The 21,425-nt window shown below is 51.1% G+C and overlaps 1 protein-coding gene across 8 annotated transcripts in view; it reads right to left on the reverse strand.

Annotated features, from left to right (window-relative positions):
• Nucleotides 1-380: 380 nt before the first annotated feature.
• The window catches only part of SYT17 (synaptotagmin 17), a 54,738-nt gene continuing 33,693 nt past the window's right edge, over nt 381-21,425 (reverse strand). For all 8 annotated transcript variants that reach the window (XM_081299798.1, XM_081299805.1, XM_081299802.1 and 5 more), the window contains one exon: nt 381-905. In XM_081299798.1, the coding sequence (XP_081155924.1) occupies nt 709-905 (197 nt within the window). In that variant the 3' untranslated portion in view covers nt 381-708. The remainder of the gene's footprint in view (nt 906-21,425) is intronic.

Raw genomic sequence — 21,425 nt, forward strand, 5'->3', positions numbered from 1 at the left:
GTGGGAGGTGGACACAGGGCATGCTCAGGGCGGGGGGTCCTGGCCGGTACCTGCTCTCCAGGACACGTAGGCACAGAAGTGTTCAGCGGAGGGGCACATGCACACAGACGGACACACACAGGCCCCCGGGGAGTCAGTCCCCTGGGGTAAGATGACACAAGGACAGGTTCAGTTCAGCCAGGAGAGGGCTCTCACGCTTGGGATAGTTCTGCGTGTGTGTGGCTATTTGGTTTCTCCAAATAGTCTAATCTCTATGTGACAGTCACTAAGGAGGAGACGAGGATACTTACACCTTTGGAGAGAGGTATTGGGTTTGGAGAGCCCCAGGGAACAGCCGCCCGTCCAGGGGTGGGTTTCGGGGGGGGGGGGGATCAGGGTACAAAGTGCATTTGGGGACAAGGGTATCAACAGGAGCAGCGCTGGCATTAAGTCCCACGGCCCACTCAGCGCTCGAGATGTCACGGGGCTTCTAGAAAGTTCTCAGGCCTCCCTCAGTGAGGGCGGCCGTTGTGTGGTCAATAGTCTGCTTCCTCTCGGTTCTGAGAGGTCGTAGGTGAGCGTGTGTGTGTGTGTGTGTGTGTGTGTGTGTGTGTGTGTGTGTCTGTGCGGAAGGGTGTGTGCGGGTGTGGATGGAAATAGGGAGGTGACACGTTTTTTCTGTCTTTTTTTTTTTTTTAAAGCAATTGAAAGCCGTTGCCCCTGCGGCCCTCAGGTCACCTCCAGGGAGGCAGGGGATACGCGGTCACACTCCGCCCGTGACCTCAGGCTGTGCCACTGCTCCACGGCCGTGCGGTGGGTGTTGAGCATCCGTCGCCAGTGGTTGGACTCGGAGGGTCCCGAGGAGTACTGGCCGATGACAATCCTCCCGATGAAGTCGTTGCTGCTCTTCATGTTGTGGCCGAACACTAGGGCACAGGAGGGGAGAGAAGGGGGGACGGGACAGAGAGCAGGGAGAAGACAGAGACCGTTAGCGGACACACTGCGCCTCTGCATATGGGCTCGCTGCTCCGGGGACGGGGTCCGTTTCTTTCATGGAGCGAGTTCCCCGATTCCCTCCCCTCCTCTTCCTGTGAGTCTCTCTGCAAAAGCCACATGGGGTCTCCTGGTGTCCCTGACCACGCAGGCCCTGTCCCCACCGCCCAGTCTTTCCCCGGCTCCCCTTTCAGCCAGGTAGCAGCAATACCTGTCACTATGCACGTAGGGTCCCCTGCCTTGCCATGCTGCCTCAAGAGTAGCAGATGGTTCTAGAAGCTGTTCTGGCGAGCTGCTGCAGTCCAATTGAGTGGGCACCCCTGAGCTGCTCAGTGGTGGCCCTGTTGGCACTGCGGGCTGGATTACCTTTTGCTGTGCATTGTAAGAAACATAGCAGCATCTCTGGGGTCTAGCAAGTAGATGTTAAGAGCAGCCCTCACCTCAAGCTGGGACAACCCCAAAAGTCTCCCAAAGGTGGGGAGACATTCATCCCCATGAGAACCACCACGGTTAAGCTCTGGGGTGAAACTCAGCTCTGTCCTTTGACAGAGCCCTGTGACTCTGAGGCGAGGAAGGTAATCTCTCTGAACCTCAGATTCTTCTTTGGTGCAAGAGGATTCTTAGTAGGACATCATCTCACAGGTCGAGGTGAGGTTTCAAGGAAATCGTGTGTGGAAAGCTCCCAACTCCCATCACCGAGTCCCTAGCAAGTGGTTTCATAGCAAGTGCTCAGTAACGACGGCACCGCCACTGGGCCCTGAACTTCTGTCCCAGGAATAAGGCAAGTATGCTGAGAGAAGTGGCTGGGGCAACTTCTGCCACCTCGGTGAGGCCCGTCTCCTTGGAAGGCTTCTTTGTAAATTCCCAGCACAAGCTTCATTTATGTCTTTTAAGCCCTAATGAGATGGTTCGCTTGATTTATCTTCCCGGCCAAGTTCTGTCTAATTCTTTACGTGCATGTGGGTAGCTGAAGCATAGCAGCCCGCTAATGGGGGAGCAGGCTGTGTCGCTTATAAATGAAGGGCCGCAGAGGGGGAAAGATCACACAGTCACCCAGCGTGAGCCGCGCCAAGGCAGGCGGGATCCCAGGAGGGAGGCCGATTATCAGATAAAACAGCTAAAATATGCAGCCCCAAACAGAGCTTGAACACTAACGAGCCCCGTTCTCCCCCGTGGGGCTCATGCCAAGCATTTCAAATGATAAAAATGGGGGGAAAAAAAGAGGAGTGGAAAAATAAAGACAAGACCCTCCGGCCCCCATCCGATATCTAATAACCAAGAAGACCCAATGACCTAGGATCAGTCAAACGCAAAACCACATCCCTCCAGGGGTCCTGTGCCCCGTCAGCTCTGTGGGGGAAAAACGGACCACGTATATTTTTTGTACATTTGGTAATGTGCCCAGTACACACAGGTGGACTTCATTTACATGAAAATCCCTTACAAAAGAAGGGAAATGTCAGGAATAGAATCTTTGTTTAATAAAGGATTAAGACTCTTTGATGCACTTGAAAAACAATTTTTAAAAACAGCACTCGGGACTTCTCTGAACCGAGCTTAGTGGGGGATACAGGTTGGAGGTCACCAAACAAGAATGAATTCCAGAGCCCCCTTCCCTGAGGGCATCAGATCTAACAGGATACAATTATGAGACTGTTTTAGGCTCCATTTGTTTTTTTTTTTTTCTTCCAGGGGAAAAACATTCTCTCCTTCTCTGCCTCTCCAAAGCTTGAGGATATCAATGAATAACATACCTAGTAAATGGGTATGGGTTTTATATCTTTGGAAGAGGGTTTTTTTTAATATAATTCAGGGGCACTCGCCCACTGAGCCCCTTCCCCAGCCCTATTCTGTATTTTATTTAGAGACAGGGTCTCACTGAGTTGCTTAGCACCTTGCTGTTGCTGAGGCTGGCTTTGAACTCGCGATCCTCCTGCCTCAGCCTCCCAAGCCGCTGGGATGACAGGCGTGCACCACCGCGTCTGGCAGGAAAGGGGTTTTAAGAAAGGAAATCTTAAGGACTCTCATGTGCTCTTGCTGGAAGAGCAAGTTGGTTCGACTTTTGGGGTATCTGTTCAAAATAAAAGCATCCTAACTTGAGTCCCAACACATTGCCTTAGTAGAGGACTGTTATCCCACAGAATTTTCTGCACAAATGCACATACAAGTATATTTTACACAGACAGGGTTTGGCAGAGTCGAGTCTCCAAGCTGGATCCAGTCCACCACCTGCTTTTGTAAATAAAGTTTTATTGGAACACTGCCAAACCCATTTGCTCATGTATTATTATTATTATTATTATTATTTAACATAATGTCTCTTTTCGGCTTCAGAGCAGGAATGATGTCATTCTGTTCAGGGTGCTGTCACAAAATGCCAAAAACTGAGTGGCTTATAAACAACAGAAAATTCATTTCTCCCCCATGGCTCGGGAGGCTGAGGCAGGAGGATTGTGAGTTCAAAGCCAGCCTCAGCAACTTAGCAAGGGCCTAGGCAACTGAGAGGCAGAGCACTTGCCTAGTGTGTGTGAGCACTGGGTTCGATTCTCAGCACCGCAGATAAATAAGTGAATAAAATAAAGGTCCATCAACAACTAAAAAATATATATATTTTTAAAAAAGGGAGGGTGATTGGGGATGTGGCTCTTTACCAGTGTAAAGCACCCCTGGATTCAATCCTTGGCACCAAAAATAGTAATAATAATAATAATAAAGAAAGGAAGGAAGAGAAGAAGAAAAAAAGAATTTATTTCTTATAGTTCCGGAGGCTGAGAAGATCAAGGAGCTGGCGAATTCGGACTCTGGTGAGGGCCTTTTCCTCATGGATGGTGTCTTCCCACCACTTTCCAATATGGTAGAAGGGACAAGCCAGCTCCCTGGGGTCTTTTGTAAGGACACGGGTTCCTTTTGGGAGCATGGATCTCAGGACCTAATGGCCAGCCCCAGGCCTGGCTCGTGACATCACGCTGGGGACTGCACTCCAACATGAACTGGACTCACATCTGAATTTCGTCTAAATCCTTTTGCTATAATCAACTGTCACCGTGAACACAATGGCTTTGCTCTGTTCTGTGAGTCCCTCTAGTGAAGACTGGACCAGAGGGTGGTTTTGAAGACCTTGTAGACTGTAGACCCCTCGCTCATCAAATGTCCCCAACTGGTTTGCCCCCCTTTCTTTTTTTTTGTGGGGGGTGAGGGTGCCAGGAATTGAACCCAGGGGCTCTTAACCACTGAGCCACATCCACAGCCCTTTTTATTTTATTATATTTTGGGACAGGGTCTCACTAAGTTGCTTCTAAGTTGCTGAGGCTGGCTTTGAACTCACGATCCTTCCTTTTTTTAAAAAATAGATTTTATTTACTTATTTATTCAATCATTTATTTGTCGGTTTATATGTGGTGCTGAGATTCGAACCCAGTGCCTCACACATGCTAGGCAAGTGTTCGACCCCTGAGCCACAACCCCAACCCTCACAATCCTTTCTTATCTCATCTCCCTACTCCCTTAGTGCTACTTCCTGTGGTCAAGTGATCATCTGAGAATCCACTTTGGGAGGTGTCTACACTGACCCTGAGGAGCGCTAAGAATCTCATATAATAATAGCATGGAAATCCACATTACTGTTAAAAAGGAGACATACCCAAGTACATGAGATGGAAAAGTCTCTAAGACCTTGCTGGGAGACAAAAGTGGGTTATAAAACTGTACATATAAATACAACCTCTTTTTGTTAAAGCAGAGATTTACATTTAAGAAAACTCTGTATGAAGAGTGTCAGTTCACCCAGCGGTGGAGAGCAACTTTCTCTAGAGCGAAATCGCTATAATTTCTGTATTACATAAGTATGTACAGTTTGAATTTCTTATCACCAGTACATATTCTGGAAAGAAAACAAAGAAAAAAAATAAGTGGCTCTTAGAAAATTCACATTTAAATCGCCAGAAGGGAAGAAAATGAAAAGGAAGTCTAATAGCCTACGCGTCTTATCCCAATTTGCAAAGTCACTTGGCTGGTGAATCACTTGGCTCTGGGGCTCTGGTGGGCGCGCTAGAGGGACACAGCCCTCCCCAGGGGAGGGCAGCGCAGTCCCGGCCATCTAAGTTGACTGGCAGGCGTCAGCCTTTGCAGATCACTTGGTTAGAGTGAGGGCAGCCGGAACATTTTTGAAAAAAAAAAAAAGTTCAAAATTTAAAATGCAAATTTATAAGCTGAAGCTGATGTAGAACTAATGACTTCTATAATAAAAGTCTCTTGGGAGAATACCAAGATTCGCCCTCCCTGGCTGGAGTGGGTTGCTGGAGAGAACAGAGTATTAAGATTTGACATCTAGAATCCAAAACAAGGATGAGGGACAATGAGACAGAGACCCCTGCCCCCTCCCTTAATGGCTAAGGAAACCGAGTCAAACGGCTAGCAGCGTTTGAAGCAACCAACACGAGAAAGAAGCCAATTCCTTATAACTAGGTCCCTAAATTTCCTCTCTTTAGAAATATTCAGAACTACAGTTTTTGTTCTAAGCACCTCCCTACCCCATTTCTCCTACTCACTGTTACCGGGGCCATATTGGAATGTAGACAGGAATGTATTACTGGATAATGGATTGACTCCAAATGCCCCCTGGTCATCAGGAGCCCATTTCCCAACAACGTGAACAACCTAGATTATGGCAGAAAAAAAAAACTAACAAACAATCTTCCACCCCAAATATCCAATAGAACAGATGACATACAGCTGGTACACAAAATTCATGGAGAGGAATTCTCAGGCTTTCTCTAAGAACCTATTTACCGTATTTTACAGCAAAATCATTGCAGATTTGAAATGAGTTTTTAACTTAAGAGTTAATGACAGATCTGTCTACTTCTGTGGTGCCCATCACCATGGCCACCCAGGCCAGGGAACCACTGGGTCCCAAGGGCAGGATCTGGAGGAGCCCGAGAAGCAACACTGATTTACTAAGCACCTACTATGTGTTAAGCACGTTCCATGGATTAACGCATGGAATCTACACCACGCCCTCTAAAGCAGGTTTCTCACTCTCAGCACTGTGCACATTTTGGGTGGATTCACTCTGTGCTATGATGGGCGGTCCTAAACATGGTCAGTGGCACTTCTGGCCACTGGATGCCAAGTGCCAGTAACCCGTGCCAGTACATGCAGCCCTACACTGTAACAAGCAAGAGTGTCTCCTGACAGTGCCAATCCTGCTGAGAACCACCTCTCCAAGGCAGCTGCTCTCGCTGGCCCCTTTTACAGCTGGGAAGACTGAGGTCTGAATGAGTCAGGGGCAAGTTGAGGCTCTCGCATGTTGATATTTGCAGTAAAAATGAATTTGTTCTTCTCCGTGGGAGCTAAACTCTTTGGGTTGCTAATTTCGTTTGCCAAGGCAGACGGTTCTGGAAGGGAAGCTGGATGACTTGGAATGTGGGTGTGATAAACACTGCAAATTAAAAGAAAAGAAAAAACATCTCAATTCCACCAACGGGAGCAGATGCGACAGGTCTTCATCTTGCAAGCTGGGTTCGCAAGGTAACAGTGGGCTCTCCTCTGGGCCCCGGGCTCTGGCTGCCCCTTCATGCAACTCTGAGCCTGACAGCACAGGGTAGGGACACCTGCAGATTGTGGCCGGAACCCCAGCACCTCAACACTGCCCCCCCACCCCGTGATCCAGCAGTGGGTGCCAGGTACATTGCTCCTGGATTTCTGGGGAAAAAAAATGTGCTAAGCCGGCAAGACCCACCCTGGTCTGCTTCCCAGGTCTTCCTTAAAAGGGCCCCCCCACTTCTCAGGGTGTGTAGAGCTGACTGCTAAAGGGCACCTGCAGAGCCTCACCTGCCTCCTCCCTTCCCGCAGGCGCATCCCGAAACAGTGACCCCGTTCCCTTTGCAACTTCTGCAAAACTCCCCCAAACTACAGCACTCCTCCCTCTTTTTCTTCTTTCTGGAACATAAAAGCTCCTTGTCAGATTTTTCTTCCAAACAAGGTAGATCTTCGCTCTTTTCTGGGCCCCAGTTTCTCCATTTATACCACCAGTTGCCAGATGCAGGTCTCCAGTCCCGACCTTCAGCTCTGACTTTTGTTGTTGTTCTAAGAAGTTTCATCCATGACTTCAGGGTGATGTTTTCCGAGCTTTCTTGGCTCATTTTGTGATTCGTGGCAGCTGCTCGGACAGAACTTTCTTCTTGTTTTTCCTTCCGACAGTAACTGACAATTTAGATAGCCACGTCATAATAATTAAAAATCGACCACACCGAATCCTGAGCTCTTTGTACTGGGCACTGAGCAAAGCACTTTATGTACATTTATAAAATTTAATCGGCGTTGCAACCTGAATAGGGGAGGTACTGTTTACACCCCTATTTTGCAGATGGGAAATTTGAGGCTCAGAGGTGAACAGAGTCCAGAGTCACCCAGCCACCATGTGGTCCAGTAGGAATTGAAACTCTAAGCTTCATTTCTCTCTTTCTTATCTCAGAAAGAAAATCTCACCCATTCCCTGCTTTCCTCGAACCTCCCATGTGACAAGGACAATATCAGAAGAAAAGATACACGGAGAAAAAAATACACCATTTAGGATAGAGCTACATCCCATAGAACCTTTCTAATACACTGAAAATATCAGGTTAAAACAAGCACTTAATACCCACCGTCTACCAGACACCACAGCCCAGCCCAGCCGGCCTCCCAGGGGCTTAGAATGCTCACATTGGCCTACAGCCCGACAAAACAATCTCACAGAAGTCAGTTTGATAAAGAAGCATTGGACATCTCATGTCACTTGTTGGATATTTCATGTAACTGCACTTCAAAACAGAATAGCTGGCCAGGTACGGTAGCACATGCCTGTCATCCCAGAGGCTTGGGAGGCTGAGGCAGGAGGATCGCGAGTTCAAATCCAGCCTCAGCAAAAGTGAGGCTCTAAGCAGCTCAGTGAGACCCTGTCTCTAAATAAAATACCAAATAGGGCTGGGGATGTGGCTCAGTGGTCCAGTGCCCCTGAGTTCAATCCCTGGTACTCAACAAAACAAATCACTCTCCCCCTCCAAAAAATCCCCAGAATGGCCGTCTGAGTTTCCTTTCACATCATCGTAAACTCGAAGGATTGTTAAGTCCAACTGCTGTCAACTGGGGATCCTCTGTAGTGTGTGCGCATGTGTGTTTGAAAAGGAGTCAGGTCCCCAACCCAGTAATGCAAGGTGAGGGGTGCCGGGGTCAGAATGGCCTTGGAAAATCCCATGATGATCCCTCTCAAGGGCCCACACTGGGGACCTTGCCCCCATGTCTCCAGGGACCAGCACATTTGTCTCCAGCATCTGAAGGGTGGCTGCTTTTTGGCCGGGAAGCAGGAGAAACAAACTGTCAAAGGTGCCCAGGAATGATGGGTAGGAAAACCAACACGACAGCGTCTAACAGTGACACAGTGCCAACCGCGGGCCAGCCCTGTTGTGTGGACTGCCAATAAAATGTTCAGCCCCCACGACAGTCCTGGGCGGTAAGTGCTACCACTGTCTCCATTCCCTGTGCCTGGAGGGCACACACTGGCCTGGCGGCCACTTTCCCTGGGTTGCCTGAAGAGCACAAGGCAGGCCCTGGAAACAGGGGTGGGCTGTTTGGGTGGGAAGATCTGGGAGCTCTGCATGCCCAGGTGAGCCAGAAAGCAAGATGAGGCTCCCTGGAGCCCTGGGCTCCTCCCTCTGTGGACTCCTCGCCTGGGGACCCTTCATCCCATGGGAAGCACGAGTCCCAAGGTTGGAGCCCCATTTCCTGAGCCCTACAGGTAGTGCTGAGTTGTTGAATTCCTTCACACAATTGGGACCAATTTTGCCCTCTCAACCTGGCCCTGTCTGGAGATATTTATCACCCTGTTTTCAGTGGAGAGGTGGGTATCAGTGACATTCAGTAGATCTAGCCCAAGGGTGCTGCTCAACGTTCTACAAGGTACAGGACAGGACAGTCCCCTGGCACCCAGGAATCATCCAGCCCCAAATGTCAACTAGCACCTGGATTTTCCAACCTCTACACCAAATCCCCCCTCACCTCAGCCCCTCCAGGAAAGCTGCTGGTATCCAGGAAGCTCTGCAGACCCAAGAGAAAAGGAGCCCCAGGTCTGAGGAGGGAGCAATGAGAGGAGGCTTCAGACCAAATCAGGGGAGAGGAGGCGGAGGCTGAGGGAGGCCTCTGAGAAATGGCTCAGGAGCCCTTCTGAACTGGAGGGGACTTAGGAATGACAAAGAGCTCTTCCGCCTTCTTTAGGAGCTGAAGTCAAGATGGAAAGTTCTTTCCGACTCCTTTGGGGCTGCCGGACCACTTCTCTATTCCTCTGTGGAGACTGAGCCGCGTGGCGCCTGCATTTGTCAGGACGACATATGGTTGAAGAATGGCGTTCGGCTCTGGGTGTGAATCACACCATCGTGGGGGGAAGCATTTAAAGGTGCAACTGTAAAGCCATGTGCTTGTTTTTACATGAACAGCCACAATTTAAACATCCGAATGGGGACCGTCCTTGCACATTTGTTTCAGATCTGCTGGCACAGTGGCACTGGGGAACTGTTCCCTGCAAATGTCTCCAGAGCTAGTTACAAGATACCTGTTGAAGCTCTGGGGGTGTGTGTGGGGGGGATAATGAATCATCTCTCCTCAGTGCCTGGATTTACCCCCCGCCCCAGCCGGCTCCAAAGGTCCTGTTGGTTGGTTTAGGAATGGGGGACTTGTGCCAGGTGTTTTAAAAATGCTCCCAGGTGCAGCCACACAAGTTAGATGCAAGAGCAGGACTGTCAGCTGACCTGATGGCCTAGCCTTGTTCTTTCTACAAACAAGGACCCTGACATCTGCTCTTTCTCCGGATTAAACTTCTCTGACTGCTATGGTGCAGATCTTGTCCCTGTAGGGTGGAGCCCTAACAGTGACAGAAAATGCTGCCTGTGACGGGTGGGGACTTCTAACACTGCAACCCCACCCAGCAGAGGACCAGGGACCTCTACCTAGGTGCTCACCCTCTTCCCAATCAGAGAAGGCAATTCTCCCCTGGGTGGAGAGGATAAAGGATCAAGAGTGCCGAGGTGCTACTTTAGGCCAGAGTGGACACACTTTTTGCATCAAAGGACAGATACCAAGTATCTGAGGCGCTGAGGAGCACCTAAGGTCTCTGTTGCAAGTTCTCAAATTGGCTGTTGTAGCAGAAGGCAGCTACAGACAGTATGTCTATGAACAGGTGTGGCTAGGTTTCAATAAAACTTTATTTATACAACAGGGAGTGGGCCAGATTTGGCCTGTAAGCTGTAGCTTGATATAGGTTCTCAAAGTGGGCTCCCAGACCTGCAGCATCAGCAGCACCCAGGGACCTGTCAGAAATGCAAATTCTCAGGCCTACCCAGACCTGCTCAATCGGATACTGTGGGGAGGAGATTCCGTAATCTGCTCCAGCCAACCTCTGACATTGATTCGTATCTCAAGCATACACTACAGTCACTGGGGAGTTTTTTAAACTGTTATGGTGGAGAAGGGGATATCCACGGCCCTCTGTGGTGATCTCCGGAGGTGGTACTCAGGCGTCAGTATTTTTTAAAAAGCTGTCCTGGTTTGGCCCTCACACACAGCCAGATTTCAGATCTCCTGGTCTAAGGTAAGGCCCCTCATGCAAACATTTAGATGGGGAATAGAACCCCCTTAAAAATACCCAAAGAAAACAGTCTTATTTCTTTAGAATGATACCTTATTTCTGATTAAGGGGGGTGGGGGGAGGCATTCCTGAGCTCCATCTGTGGAATCACTTAGCTTTCCAAGACCCAAACCATTACAAAACATGTCACTCGCTTCCAAGGATGAAAAATTCTGCCACAGTTACTGATGTTTTCTTTTAATGTGGGGCATACTCTGGGGTAGTTTCAAAAGAGACTTGTTCTGAATAACAGTGACATTGCTTAAAGAACAGTAGCAGTCCTCTGACCCCTACGCCCTGTGTACACAAGATCTTGTCTCACCCTCAAGGCCACCTGCCAGGTTTGAATGGCCTCCCATTTTTCAGATAAGGAGACTGAGGCTCAGGGTGTAAGTGCAATGAGAAGAACTGTTCAAAAGTGACCTTTGAAGCTCAGGAAGGATTGCTGGACCATGGTCCGTCTAGGACCAGTACCCCTGCCCACGGGGCCCCTTCAAGTCACTTCGTGCACATGACGAGTACCCACCAGGTAGGAGAGGGCAGAGGCCTGATTTTGAAAACCCCCGTTCACCTTCCTGTCTGCAGAGCATGCTGTCTCTGCTCGCACCCATCTTCACGGCTGGAGACCGGGAAGCTGTGAAGATCCGCCTGGAAGGGACCCCGGACACTCTACCCTTCATCTGTCCCACTGAGGCTGCTGAAGAGGGCCCAATGGGAACGCAGGGAGGTGACAGTACCATGTGGAGGGTACATGAACCCCAGACAGGTGCAGGACAGGGGCCAGCGGGCTCCGTGCCCAACCTGACCTGCCCTTCTCAGTTCCCCAGGGACGTCATGGTCCCCCACGCTCCAGGAGACCATACAATCCCACCATTCAACCTCGGGGTGCCTCGGCCTGGGTGCCGATGGCCTTTGTGCTGCTCCTCCTCTGCTGTGAGGGGCGGCTGTGCCCTGGGATCATGCAGCAGCACATCTGGCCTTTCCCCACTAGATCCCGGGAGGAGGCCGAATTGTCCAGTTAAAGGGCCTCCAGGCACTGCCGTGAATCCCCGTGGAGAACCTGGGTCTAACTGCTTTCATAAATCAGCAGGTGCCTGGGGGCTTGCCGGGCACAAGGTAGCCCAGGTGACTGCCAGCCTGAGATCTGGGGACATGGGAGTCCCTCAGTGGTGACCTGAGGATGCACTCAGCGGTGAACGGTGCGCAGGGAGGCGGCACAGCCGGCTTGTTAAGGGCAAAGTCTGCTCTGTGTGGTCCCCAGCGACTGCTCACCAGGCTCTATGGACTCAAGGAAGGACTACATTTCCCAGCATCCCCTGCAGTGATTGACATGACTCCCAGGCCTGGCCCCAAACATCTTCCCATGCAACCCTCACTACTCTCCCCCTCCCTGTCCCATCACCGGCTGGAGGCAAAGCCTTCCAGGGCCTCAGAAGAGAGCAGAGCCAAGGAATGGAAGGAGCTGGTTGGCTGAATCGCGGCAGGGAGGGTCACCCTGAAGGGAAGCCGCAGACTACCCGGGAAGCAGCAGGTGTCTGTGGTGCCCACCACCAAACCCCCGCGGCCTTCCCTCGACTCACACAGCGACTCTCTCTCAGTTCCCAGCCATCCTTCGAGCCCCCTCTGCTAGTTTCTTCCCCTGTAAAATAGGGAGGAATCCTGGGTTTGAGTCCCGCCTTTAGGACCTTGGACAAGGCCCGCCCCTCGCGCTGCCTGGATCTCTCCTGCGCAAAATGGTAACAAAGCGCCTTCAGGGTTACAGGGTTGCCATGAGGGTCAGCGGGTAGGGCCACGGGGACCTACTTGGTCTGGTCATCAGTGTTCCCACAGGCCTGGGGACAGTGACTGCAGGAGAGTAACCTTTCACAGAGGCTGGTGCTTACTATTTGCAGGGACAAAGAGCTACCGACGAACTCCTTGCCTCCAAGTCAGGCCTTTCCCGCGACCCTGCTGGGCTTCCTTCTCCAAGCCACACTGGACAACTTAGGAAAGCGTGGTCTGCCACGGCCCTCCGACACCCTAGGGACTCACTGGGCTTGGGGACACTTCTCATAATGAGGCTGGGGGCTCTCATTTTATCAAAGGCCATCCTGGCATATGTTAAATGTTCTGGTCCCCTCATTACCAAAGAGGCCACCAAGAGGCCAAGGGTGACCTTGAACCAAGACAGAAGAGGAACCCACCCTCCAATTCACCCACCAGCTGCCTTCGCAGCCCCAACAGGTCCAGCAGAACGGACCCCACAGCAGAACATCAGGTCCACTTTGGTCACCAAGTCAGAAGACACTGTCCTTGGTCATGGGCCTGGTCTGTAACCCCGGATCTTAAAAGGGGTGACCAACAGTTAGGCTCCAAAGCCTGTACCCTGGAAGTGGGGCGCGCCTGCTCGGGAAGGTGGAGGGGGGCTGTGCTCTCTCACCGGCCGCCGGCTCTGCTGACTCTGCCCACCTGCCTGCTTTGTCGGGCCCTTGCTTCAAGCTCGCTCTAATTATGATTTCCAGCTTATTATGATAAGCCAACCGCATTCTGTGCTGCTCTAATAAGGGGGAGGCAGAAACCCAGAGAAGTTTTCATAATGACTTATAAACTGGAAAAGAGAGAAAATTACACCCACGGAGCATCTGCTATGTGCTAAGTCCCTGCATGCATGTCATCTTACCCCGTCCTTCACAGAGCCAGGAGCCACATCTGTTCCCCAGTGCCTTACAGCCTTGAGCACACAGTAGGTGTCTGATACACTCGTACCACCTACCCCCCTTACCATGGCCCCGACCTAAGGCTCTGGCCTCATTGCACAGTTTACTCTCTTCTTCAACTACCTTCTGGCCAGTCTGACCTTCTTCCTCTTCTTTGACCAAAACCAGCCTATTCTGCCCCAGGGCCTTTGTACTTTCCATTTCCTCTACTTAGATGTTCTTTCCCCTTATTTTTGCATAGCTGGCCCTTTCTCAGCTCATATTATGCAATTTAAAGTAATTCTCCAGGCCCTCTCTGATGCCTTACTCTAGGATTAGTTAGGTGGTTTCAATTGTCTCACCCCAACCTGAATGCCTGCGCCAGGAAAGGATGAATTATTTCTATCTTTCTGCTCTTGTTTCAATAACAAATGCAGCTCTTCAGGGTCAAAGGGCTGTCCACATGTTTGAGGGAGTAGTCATCTGGGTGCCCAGATTCTGGTCCAGATGACCTGGGTTTGAATCCTGCCTTCAGGAACTGGGACAAGGCACTCCGGAGGCTCTCATTGCCGGGTCTCTTCACCCACAAAATGGTAACAAATATGGTCTCAGAGTTACAGTGTTGCCATGAGGACGAGATGAGCTATTTCATGCCCGATACTTGGAGCGGTGCCTGGCTCCGTAGGAAGCACTAGATGCGAGTTTGCTATTATTATGGTCAAATATGGCACGAACAACCCTGAGAGGGATTTTTATTCGCGTCTGATAGATGAAGAATAGAGTTAAAGGCATGAAAAGGTCTTGTTCAAAATGAGGCAGCTGCTAAGCTCTGGGAATCCAGCTTTCTGATTGCTAAGCCAAAGCCAGTTTCGCTAGAGCAAAAGGTTTCCTTGAAATGTCAGCTCACGCTGCGGCTGGCACCCTGCAGGCCCTGCGCTTGGAAAGGTCAAGCTGCTGACGACAGCGCTGGCTGGGTGGCTGAAGTCAGGACCAGGTGATGGCCGGGGATGTCTAGAAACATGCTTCGGGTGTCTGACGTCATCCCCTACACAAGCCTTACCCGGGCGCTGGCCGAGCCCGAGCTGTCGCTTGCCCACAGCGAGGAAGCCTGGCCTCTGCTGGCTTCCTGCCCACTCGGCCCAGCTGGGGCCCTGCAGGGACACATGTGGTTGGATAAATCCTCTGCTCCTCGGTCCCCCACACCCCACAGGGATACGTCTGCAATAAGGCTCCATCCAAAGGCATCAAGTCATGCAACAGCCATTTCTTTGAGTGGGACACAAACCCCCAGGGGCTCCGGCAGCTGGCCTGGTCTTCAGAGGCTGCCTCAGGATCCCAGATGATCCTGCCAAGTCTCACCACCTGGGCCAACTTGGGCAGCCTCAAGGAGAAGCTGAGAGGCAGGTGCCACCGGGGCTCAGGGCTGTGCCAGGAGAGCCCCAGGGTGACAAGTCTGCACTTCCATCTGCTGACTGCTGGCAGGAGGTCTGGCCTATGCCCACTTGTAGGATCGACACCCCCAATCCACGGAGCCCTCAGATACACCAAGCGCCGGGCTGAGAAGAGCACACACGTCCTTCCCTGTTGTCCCCACTACAGCCTGCAGGGCGGGAGCCAGGATCTAGACAGGAAGCCCAGACTGGGCCCAGCTCAGTGGCTTGGCCCAGGGAATGCCCCCGGCTCCCCGCCGTCTACCCCACCCACACGTTCCACCGGCTCCACCTCCAAAATTACAGTCCACTCAGCTGCTTCTCTGAACCCCTTCTGCCGCCCGCCTGGTCCAAGCCACCGTCACCTCTCTCCTGGCCCAATGCAGTCGCTTTCCGGAAGAATCCTCTTCCACCTTCCTCCCTTGTTCTCCTACAAGCCCCGGCTAACATCAGGGATGATGCTTTTCAAATTCAAGATCATGTCATTCCCTGGTCAAACCGCTACAAAGGCTCCTCAGTGAACTGAGGGGAAAACCCACACAACTCTTTTCCCTCAGGATCTGCTGGACCTGCCCCTGCTAATTCTGCAAACTCACGTGGTCTCCCTGCTCTGGCCATTTGGGGGTCCCCTGGGAGAAACAGAGAGAGGGTCTCCTTGCTGTTCAAAATGTGTTCCTCCGGGTCTTGCTGTCAGAAGTTCAGGGGCCACTCCCGACTTACAGGGCCAGTATCTGCCTCTTAACAAGATCCCCAGGGGATGCTCACGCACGTCACCCGCCGCGTAGAGGTTCAGAGAGAGGAGCTTAGGAACCAACCAGCGTTAGTTGACCACTCAACCACCGGCCAGCTGAGTGACTTTGGTAAGTCCCAGTTTGATAAATCCCTGCACAGTGAGGAATTCTCTTTGCCCCAAGAGAGTTCTGGCCTCTGTCCTGGGCTCCTAAGAATGACCTCTCCCCCCTGGCATGTCCTGCCTCAGAGGAGAGTCTGCGTGCTTCAGGGCTTTGGTGGCAGGTCATCCTGGCAATGTGACATACGATGGGACTCTAGGGCCACACGGCATTAGTTCTAAGACCAGAGAAACTGATGACTAAAGACATTGGCAGACCTCCTGAGGCGGGGCTGGAGGCGGAAGGAAAGACACTTGGACAGAGTGTGACTGGACCACGTCAAGTGCCAGACACCAAGACTCGGTGAGCAGTGCTCTGTATGGTCACACGGGGTGGCCAGGAGGAGGTGACAGTAATAACTCCACCAGGGGCAGATGACTGGGAGCTGGGAGGCTGATGGAGACGGTCCTAGGGACCTCCTGAACTTGAACCTGTGGCTCGTACCTGAAATGAGGAAAAGTCTTGTGGGCACTGCTGTCTCCGACTCTGTGGGGGCTGAGCTTCAGTTTCTCCAACTGAAAAATGGCCATAACACAGGTTGTCCCTTATATGTTTGCTAAATGAGGATAATGAGGGCACAGGAGGTTTACGGTGGACATAAGTACCACTGTTGCCACTGTTTGGATAAGAAAATGGAAGATCAGAGAGGTAAAGCTATGTCTTCAGAGACACACAGAAGCCACGTCTGCCGACGTTGGCCACAGGGCCATACAGTGTCCCCAGGAAGAACTGTGGTGGTGTGGCTGAGATGGGGCCCCAGCAACCTGGTAAGGAAGCCGCCTGAGTTCCTCCAGGGTAAGTTGCCCTCGCCCGCTTCTGTTCTCTTCTCTCCTTCCAAGATTCACATGGTGGAAGTTAGACCTCTGGATCTCTCTTCCTGGGTCCCAGTTTTCTTTTCTCTGTGGCCCAAGCTGCATAATTTCTCTCAATCTCTCTTCCAGCTCACTCTCTCTTTCCTCTATCGTCGTCATTCTGTCATTCGGCCCACCCAGTATTTTATTTCAGTTATTGTGCTTCTTCTGTTATAAAATTTCCAATTGGGGAAAAAAAATTCCATTTGGTCTTAAAAAAAAAAAAACTAAACTACTACTCTGTGCTGAAATTCCCTATTTACTATTGTTCTCAAGAGGGTTTGCCTTTCCTTTTGGAACATGGTTATCATCAATGCTTTAAAGTCTGATTGTTCTCATATCTAGGCCACCTTGCAGTTGGTGTCTGTCCATCCTAATTTCTCTAAGAATTTGTCAGATTTCCCCAGTCCTCATAAATCAAGTCATTTAAAATTGTATCCTCGTCAATTTGAACAATATGAGACTTCCGTGTCTTGTTTAAATCCTGCAGCATGCATAGATGTGTCAGCAGCTGACCAGGTTAGGTCCTGACCACAGGTTCTCATCTGCTGTCTGCAGACTGTGACTGCAATGTCAACTCTGTTTGCCAAGCTGCTCATGTCTGCCCCTCTGAGGTGTCCCCTAGGGCCCAGTTTAGGACCTGGGTTAGGGACTAACCTGTAGCTCAGTTCTGAAAGCCCATGTGATACCATCTGGTGTGAGATCAGCTTGTGAGCAGCTTGATATTCATGCACAAGTTCGTGGTCCCTTCTCAATCTCCCCGCTTTGTAATTGTCCCCACACTCTGGCTCCCAGGGGTGCACCTTCATGGCCTCTGGTTAGAGCATGGGCTTTAGTCTTCCTCCATTCACTCCCCGTGACCAGGTCTGGAGCTCAGCGGCAAGGCCAGCTCTTGCTGTGACCTGTCTCCCATCTGCCAATCACAGGGAACAGCAGGAAGCACAAACTGGTCTGGTCCTGCGGCCAGGTTGGCACAGAGTTAGCATCCGTCCCTGGCTGCTGAACACAGCACCAGCTGGCTGATTTGGGGTGCTGGCGATTAGGTGAGGGAGACGCTGGAGAGATGGGCACAGGCAGCTGGGCCGAGCTGTCCACCACCCGGGTGCCAGCATTTCGACTCTCTCACACTGTGATGATTAAAACGGCAAACAGGATTTTCCAAGCATCCATTTCTGGACTGGATGTGCCCATATGCTGACTTGTCTCTAATTCCCATAAGAGGCACGATTTGCTATATTTGATACAGGAGGAAGCTGGCACTCAGAAAGGTGGAGTCACTTGCTTGAGGTCACCTAGCTGGTTGACAGGGGGGCCCAGATCCAAACCCAGGTCTGTGCAATGCCAGGGGCCATCCCTCTGGGTAGGGTCCATCTATTCCCAGCAGCATCAGGAGCATCCCGTCAGCAGGTTATGGAGCACTAACTATGTACAGGGCGCGATCTAGAGCTTATGCTATGAAGGACTGAGGCTGGATACTCATGACAGAGGAAGAACTTGGGGCTCCCCAAAAGGGGTATCATTTACCCAATGTCAAGGGCTTGCCAGGTGGGAGGCGAAATCTGAACCAAATCGTAACCCGCTGCAATCCATATGATGATGGGCCTGCAACCCTCTCTCGAGGAGGCAGAGCTGGGCGGGTGCCCACGGGGTCAGGGCATAAGGGCAGAGGGGGGAAGACTTATGGAAGACTGCAGAGAGGAGGTGGCGGCTGGGCTGAGGCAGGGCCAGGGCTATGAGGGGGACATCTGTGACTTAGAACAAGCCCAAGGCCTCCATCTCAGACAGACTGGGCCCCTCTCAGACAGGATATCCTGTCTCCTCTGCTGGGTATCCTCAGCTTCTCCAGGGTCCTGCTTTTCAAACGTGTCCTCTGGTGCTCACTGGACCGGGGTCAGCCCTGCCTTCCAGGCCTCTCAGCTGTTCCTGCTGCGTCTCCCCACCCATCTCATTGCCCCAGCAGATTCAATTAACCAATTTGATGCTCCAGCTGCAGAAAGCCAAGTAATTATGGAAAACAGACCAGGTGCCTTGGAACTTGCTCTCACAGTGGGGCCTGGGAGGTCTCCAAACAGACAGCAAGCTGGGAGGGAGGCAGAGCTGCTCTAGGCCAAGGCTGGCCAGCCCAGCCTGCATAAGAGAGCTATCTGGCCAGCTCTGACAAATACAGATGCTCCCCAAAGAGCAAAACAAAAGCAGAGACCTGGGCTGGTTCTGTAACTATGGGCTGGGGCTTGGTCATCAGGAATTTTTTTAAAGTCTTTGTCCCATTTTCTGTTGCTATAATGAAATACCTGAGGCTGGGGAATTTATTAAGAAGAAAGGTTCATTTGGCTCCTACCTGGGGTTTTTTGGTCTTCCCAAACTGAAACTGTGTACCCAATAAGCAGTAACTCCCTATGCCTCCCCTCCCATCCCCTAAGGACCTTCATTCTGTTCTCTAAGGTTGTGACTACTCTGCATACTTCAAATAGATGAGATCATGCACTGTGAGTCCTTTAATGACCGCCCATCTTCAATGTTTATCCATGTTGGGGCAGGTGACAGATTTTCCTTCTTTTTTAAGGCTGAGTCCACTGTATGGACAGACCACAGTTTCTTTATCCATTCATTCCTGCTTGGACACTTGGGTATTTTGCATCATTGAATTATTGTGAATAATGCTGCTGTGAACATTGGTGTACAAATACCTGTCTGTGCTTTGAATTCCTTTGCACATATACCTAGACACAGAATTGCTACATCATATGACAATTCCATTTCTAATATTTTGAAGTATCGCCATTCAGTTTCTTTCTTTCCTCCTTCTCCTTCCTTCCCTCCCTCCCTTTCTTCCTTCCAAAGTGGCCCAAAAACCTCCGGGGCCAGCTCCACTTTCCTTGGGTTCCGTAAAACCTTCTTGCATTTCCCAGAAGGACTCTGCACCACATGTTGCTATCTCAGGAGTCAAAAGGTAATTACTCCCCTTTCTTTTCTTTCTGTCTTCCTTAAAAAACAAAACAAAACAACAACCCTCAGTTGCAGAAATCACCTAATTGAAAGTTGCAGGGGAAGAACCCTCCTCCACACAGGAAAGGGAACTATTCAGAAAGCCCAGCCCAGCAGCTAATTGCGGGTTTGTATTGGGGATTCTCAACAAATGCTTAAATTGCAGATCAACCTGACTTTTGTGATGAAGTATTTGGAAACACACAAGGGGGCTGGGTTTGAGATCCTCAGCCTGGAGGTGACAGCGCCCGCTTTCTCCGCTGACAAACAAAGCAAGTTAGAATCTTGCGGATTTGCATTCAGGAGAGCGGTAGCTTTACCTGGATTTCTACAGGCTGCACCCCCATTTCCTCTACTATCCCAGCCAGTGGCCTGTATATAAAATGCCAGCCAGCCGTGATTCCTACTCACACTGTGCCTCCGAACCCTGACTGAACATCAGAAATATCTGGGTGCCTTAAAAATACATTTACATATGTTGGGCACAGTGGTGCACACCTGTAATTCCAGCAGCTCGGGAGGCTGAGGCAGGAGAATGGCGAGTTCAAAGCCAGCCTCGGCAACTTAGTGAGGCCCTGAGCAACTCAGTGAGACCCTGTCCCTCAGGAGGCTGAGGCAGGAGGATTGCAAAGCCAGCCTCAGCAACTTAGTGAGGCCCTGTTTCAAAATAAAATATAAAAAAAGGACCAGGATGTGGCTCAGTGGTTAAGTGCCCCTCGGTTCAATCTCCAGTCCCCCACAAAAAAAGTTGTGAGAGTGCTCACTCTCTGCTAGGGACAGCGCCCTGCACTGTGTGTGTGCTGATCTTGTGGATCTACCTACGGATCCTTAGAGGGGTCTTTGTTATTCCCGTTTCACAGATGAGAAAAACCTAAGCACACAGACTGGCCCAAGGCCACCAAGGTGACTGAGTGGCAAAGTTGGGACCCAGGCTGGATCTCCGGCCTGTGCACTCAACCCCTGACCTTCTGGTCCTTGGTCCTTGTACACCTTTCTGTCATGTCACTCAATGTAACAAGCATGTGCTGCTTTTGTAGTACAATTTTAGGTGAAATATGGAAGTGTCGGGGCTCCCAGGGCCCTCTGAGGTCCCCGCTTCGTCCAAGCAGGCCACGGGAAGTCTTTTATTCCAGTCCAGGTTGGAAATAGATATTCACGCCTCGATCTGCGTTTTGGTTCAACCTCACTCCCTCAGCCTGCTCGCCTGCCACTCAGGGACTGGACAGTCACTGATCTGTCTGGGCCTGACACCTTGGAGGGGGCGGCCCTGGTCTGTAACAGCAGCTGTCTCAGGCTGCACCAGTGAAGATGGTGAGATCTGCACAGGGCAGGCCACAGGCCCTGAGAAGGTCCAGAATCAAGAGGCCCATGGGGGGTCTCCAAGAATGGACACGTGCAATATAGGAAGTGTAACCAGCTTGTGCAGAAGGAGCCTTGCACGAGGGTTCTTCAGCCCTGAGCTCGTGGGAGACCTGGGTCTAGGGATTCTAGACTAGATCTAAGCAGAGAGCTTCCATTTGCCCCAGAGCAGGATTCCTCAAGGGGTGACGTTGGGCCCCCAATGCCAGCCCTACCAGGTGCTGGAGGAAACGCAGACCTTTGACCTGTCGAGCTGGCAAGACCAGAACTTGAGGGCTTGGGTGGGCTGCATAGCCTGAGTCACTAGACCTGTAACCTGAGGACGATAATAGTGACTGACTGACAGGGCGGGTCGTGGTGCATGTTATCCATGACATAAGGACGTACCTACTGTGATAAGGACACACGGAATGATACTGTGGCTTTCACTGAATATGATCTCATGTGTGTGCGGCTTCTGAGACAGCTCCGGCTGATCCCTACCTCACACCATTTTTACCCTTGTGAAATCCCTTCCTCCTGAATGTGGGCTGGACCCGGTGAGTCGCTCCAATGAATAGAACCGGGCGAGAGTGATAGTATGTTACTTCCAGTATCAGATGACA

The sequence above is a fragment of the Spermophilus citellus genome (assembly GCF_964194105.1).
Source record: "Spermophilus citellus genome assembly, chromosome: 6".
Classification (NCBI taxonomy): domain Eukaryota; kingdom Metazoa; phylum Chordata; class Mammalia; order Rodentia; family Sciuridae; genus Spermophilus; species Spermophilus citellus.